Source organism: Procambarus clarkii, chromosome 92, assembly GCF_040958095.1.
Source record: "Procambarus clarkii isolate CNS0578487 chromosome 92, FALCON_Pclarkii_2.0, whole genome shotgun sequence".
Taxonomy (NCBI): Eukaryota; Metazoa; Arthropoda; class Malacostraca; order Decapoda; family Cambaridae; genus Procambarus; species Procambarus clarkii.
In genome coordinates this window covers 6,060,789-6,065,788 of record NC_091241.1, presented here as the reverse complement: position 1 = coordinate 6,065,788, position 5,000 = coordinate 6,060,789, and the positions used below count along the sequence as shown (strand labels likewise).

The 5,000-nt window shown below is 50.0% G+C and overlaps 1 protein-coding gene across 1 annotated transcript in view; it reads left to right on the top strand.

Annotated features, from left to right (window-relative positions):
- LOC138359629 (mucin-22-like) overlaps nt 1–5,000 on the top strand; it is a 19,589-nt gene that overhangs the window by 3,895 nt on the left and 10,694 nt on the right. The window contains exon 2 of the mRNA XM_069319038.1: nt 1,833–3,107. Coding sequence (XP_069175139.1) covers nt 1,833–3,107 — 1,275 coding nt within the window. The remainder of the gene's footprint in view (nt 1–1,832; nt 3,108–5,000) is intronic.

The window sequence follows — 5,000 nt, the reverse complement described above, 5'->3', positions numbered from 1 at the left end:
TGTGTGGTCGTTATTGTGAGGTCGTTATTGTGAGGTCGTTATTGTGAGGTCGTTATTGTGAGGTTATTGTGAGGTCGTTATTGTGTGGTCGTTATTGTGTGGTTGTTATTGTGTGGTCGTTATTGTGTGGTCGTTATTGTGTGGTCGTTATTGTGTGGTCGTTATTGTGTGGTCGTTATTGTGTGGTCGTTATTGTGTGGTCGTTATTGTGAGGTCGTTATTGTGTGGTCGTTATTGTGAGGTCGTTATTGTGTGGTCGTTATTGTGTGGTCGTTATTGTGTGGTCGTTATTGTGAGGTCGTTATTGTGTGGTCGTTATTGTGTGGTCGTTATTGTGTGGTCGTTATTGTGAGGTCGTTATTGTGTGGTCGTTATTGTGTGGTCGTTATTGTGAGGTCGTTATTGTGTGGTCGTTATTGTGTGGTCGTTATTGTGTGGTCGTTATTGTGTGGTCGTTATTGTGAGGTCGTTATTGTGTGGTCGTTATTGTGTGGTCGTTATTGTGAGGTCGTTATTGTGAGGTCGTTATTGTGTGGTCGTTATTGTGAGGTCGTTATTGTGAGGTCGTTATTGTGTGGTCGTTATTGTGTGGTCGTTATTGTGAGGTCGTTATTGTGTGGTCGTTATTGTGTGGTCGTTATTGTGTGGTCGTTATTGTGTGGTCGTTATTGTGTGGTCGTTATTGTGAGGTCGTTATTGTGTGGTCGTTATTGTGTGGTCGTTATTGTGTGGTCGTTATTGTGAGGTCGTTATTGTGAGGTCGTTATTGTGTGGTCGTTATTGTGTGGTCGTTATTGTGAGGTCGTTATTGTGTGGTCGTTATTGTGAGGTCGTTATTGTGTGGTCGTTATTGTGTGGTCGTTATTGTGTGGTCGTTATTGTGAGGTCGTTATTGTGTGGTCGTTATTGTGTGGTCGTTATTGTGAGGTCGTTATTGTGTGGTCGTTATTGTGTGGTCGTTATTGTGAGGTCGTTATTGTGTGGTCGTTATTGTGTGGTCGTTATTGTGTGGTCGTTATTGTGTGGTCGTTATTGTGAGGTCGTTATTGTGTGGTCGTTATTGTGTGGTCGTTATTGTGAGGTCGTTATTGTGAGGTCGTTATTGTGTGGTCGTTATTGTGAGGTCGTTATTGTGAGGTCGTTATTGTGTGGTCGTTATTGTGTGGTCGTTATTGTGAGGTCGTTATTGTGTGGTCGTTATTGTGTGGTCGTTATTGTGTGGTCGTTATTGTGTGGTCGTTATTGTGTGGTCGTTATTGTGAGGTCGTTATTGTGTGGTCGTTATTATGTGGTCGTTATTGTGTGGTCGTTATTGTGAGGTCGTTATTGTGAGGTCGTTATTGTGTGGTCGTTATTGTGTGGTCGTTATTGTGAGGTCGTTATTGTGAGGTCGTTATTGTGTGGTCGTTATTGTGAGGTTGCCAGAGACGTCAGCGGCCGGGGCCAGGCTCGGCTGTGTCTTACAAGAGCGACACGCCTCACGGAACACCTGGCCTGGTGATTGATTACTTTACCTGGGTAAAGACTGGTTCCAAGAACCACTTGCCTCTAAATTACTTGTTTACCCCACATTTTGACCCTATTTAAAACTACACTTGACCTTATTTGCAACATAATCTTACCCTATTTACAATACAACCTGACCCAATTTACAAGCTGTCCCTATTTACAACATAATCTAACCCCTTTTTACAACATAATGTGATCCTATTTATTTGGAACACCTTTTGACCCTATTTTCAACACCTGACCCTATTTACCACTCAACCTGACCCCTATTTACAATTTAACTTGATCTTATTCATAATACAACTTTTCTCCTGTTTATAAAGTCTACTGTCAACACTGTAGGACCCACCTGGGCCCCTGTCAACACTGCAGGACCCACCTGGGCCCCTGTCAACACTGCAGGACCCACCTGGGCCCCTGTCAACACTGCAGGACCCACCTGGGCCACTGTCAACACTGTAGGACCCACCTGGGCCACTGTCAACACTGCAGGACCCACCTGGGCCACTGTCAACACTGTAGGACCCACCTGGGCCACTGTCAACACTGCAGGACCCACCTGGGCCCCTGTCAACACTGCAGGACCCACCTGGGCCCCTGTCAACACTGCAGGACCCACCTGGGCCACTGTCAACACTGTAGGACCCACCTGGGCCACTGTCAACACTGTAGGACCCACCTGGGCCACTGTCAACACTGTAGGACCCACCTGGGCCACTGTCAACACTGTAGGACCCACCTGGGCCACTGTCAACACTGTAGGACCCACCTGGGCCACTGTCAACACTGCAGGACCCACCTGGGCCCCTGTCAACACTGCAGGACCCACCTGGGCCCCTGTCAACACTGTAGGACCCACCTGGGTCACTGTCAACACTGTAGGACCCACCTGGGCCACTGTCAACACTGCAGGACCCACCTGGGCCACTGTCAACACTGCAGGACCCACCTGGGCCACTGTCAACACTGTAGGACCCACCTGGGTCACTGTCAACACTGTAGGACCCACCTGGGCCACTGTCAACACTGCAGGACCCACCTGGGCCACTGTCAACACTGCAGGACCCACCTGGGCCCCTGTCAACACTGTAGGACCCACCTGGGCCACTGTCAACACTGCAGGACCCACCTGGGTCACTGTCAACACTGTAGGACCCACCTGGGCCACTGTCAACACTGTAGGACCCACCTGGGCCACTGTCAACACTGTAGGACCCACCTGGGCCACTGTCAACACTGTAGGACCCACCTGGGCCACTGTCAACACTGTAGGACCCACCTGGGCCACTGTCAACACTGTAGGACCCACCTGGGCCACTGTCAACACTGTAGGACCCACCTGGGTCACTGTCAACACTGTAGGACCCACCTGGGCCACTGTCAACACTGTAGGACCCACCTGGGCCACTGTCAACACTGCAGGACCCACCTGGGCCACTGTCAACACTGCAGGACCCACCTGGGCCACTGTCAACACTGTAGGACCCACCTGGGCCACTGTCAACACTGTAGGACCCACCTGGGCCACTGTCAACACTGCAGGACCCACCTGGGCCACTGTCAACACTGCAGGACCCACCTGGGCCACTGTCAACACTGTAGGACCCACCTGGGGCCACTGTCAACACTGTAGGACCCACCTGGGCCACTGTCAACACTGTAGGACCCACCTGGGCCACTGTCAACACTGTAGGACCCACCTGGGCCACTGTCAACACTGTAGGACCCACCTGGGCCACTGTCAACACTGTAGGACCCACCTGGGGCCACTGTCAACACTGCAGGACCCACCTGGGCCACTGTCAACACTGCAGGACCCACCTGGGCCACTGTCAACACTGCAGGACCCACCTGGGCCACTGTCAACACTGCAGGACCCACCTGGGCCACTGTCAACACTGTAGGACCCACCTGGACCCCTGTCAACACTGTAGGACCCACCTGGGGCCACTGTCAACACTGTAGGACCCACCTGGGGCCACTGTCAACACTGCAGGACCCACCTGGGCCACTGTCAACACTGTAGGACCCACCTGGGGCCACTGTCAACACTGCAGGACCCACCTGGGCCACTGTCAACACTGCAGGACCCACCTGGGCCACTGTCAACACTGCAGGACCCACCTGGGCCACTGTCAACACTGTAGGATCCACCTGGGCCACTGTCAACACTGTAGGACCCACCTGGGACACTGTCAACACTGCAGGACCCACCTGGGCCACTGTCAACACTGCAGGACCCACCTGGGCCACTGTCAACACTGTAGGACCCACCTGGGGCCACTGTCAACACTGTAGGACCCACCTGGGCCACTGTCAACACTGTAGGACCCACCTGGGGCCACTGTCAACACTGCAGGACCCACCTGGGCCACTGTCAACACTGCAGGACCCACCTGGGGCCACTGTCAACACTGCAGGACCCACCTGGGCCACTGTCAACACTGCAGGACCCACCTGGGCCACTGTCAACACTGTAGGACCCACCTGGGCCACTGTCAACACTGCAGGACCCACCTGGGCCCCTGTCAACACCAGCAGTCTTCTCACATCCCAGGACAAACAAGGCCTACCATCAATAACGTGTGGCCAGTTAGCACTAATGAGCGCCTGGCTGTTATTGCCGCTGGGAAAAAAACACTTCCTCGCTCTCATTACCACAAACTGGTAATTTTCGTCTTGGTACAAAAAAACAGTTTGTTGCACAGGTTTTATTTAATTTATTTATTTTTCCCTGATGTGTGGAGCGTGTTTAGTAATTTTTTGTTTTTCATAGTTCCTGTTTTTTATTGTAGAATTATTGGTGAATTTAATTTTATATATAAAATGTATATTGGAAAAATGTTCCACCTATCTGACCTGGTCAGTGGTGACCCATGTTTTGGGGTCAGTCCGCCATCTTGCTACAAAGAATAAATCAATTATTGTTAAAATTTTTAAATACCTTTCGTAATATCAAAGAGCAGGTGCTAGATTTTGCTGTTATTTATTTGGAAAGAATAAAGCCTTTTTTCTGCAATATATATAATATATATATATATATATATATATATATATATATATATATATATATATATATATATATATATATATATATATATATATATATATATATATATATATATATTGTGACGATAATCTCTTTCAAGAGAGATTGAGCCTGCTCTTCCCTACATCATTACGTCGTACATACAAGATACTATATAGAAGATACGTCCACCAGTATCGCCAAACGTTTTGCCCAGGAAGCAAATCGTACCCTGCACACCCCAACACCTCGCCACAGCCCGCCGTAACCAGCAAACTGCTCATCCTCTGCCTGCCTGTTGCTGATTGGCTGGTGTCTCGTCGCACCTGCACTCACCACCACCACCGCGAGTCGACGTCTGGGCAGCAGCACGCCAGACTCGTCAGAATATCTTTGTGCTCCATGGAGTTGACATCTCTCGCTAGTAGACTAAGCCTTGGCTTTCGTGTACTAAGGGAGGTGG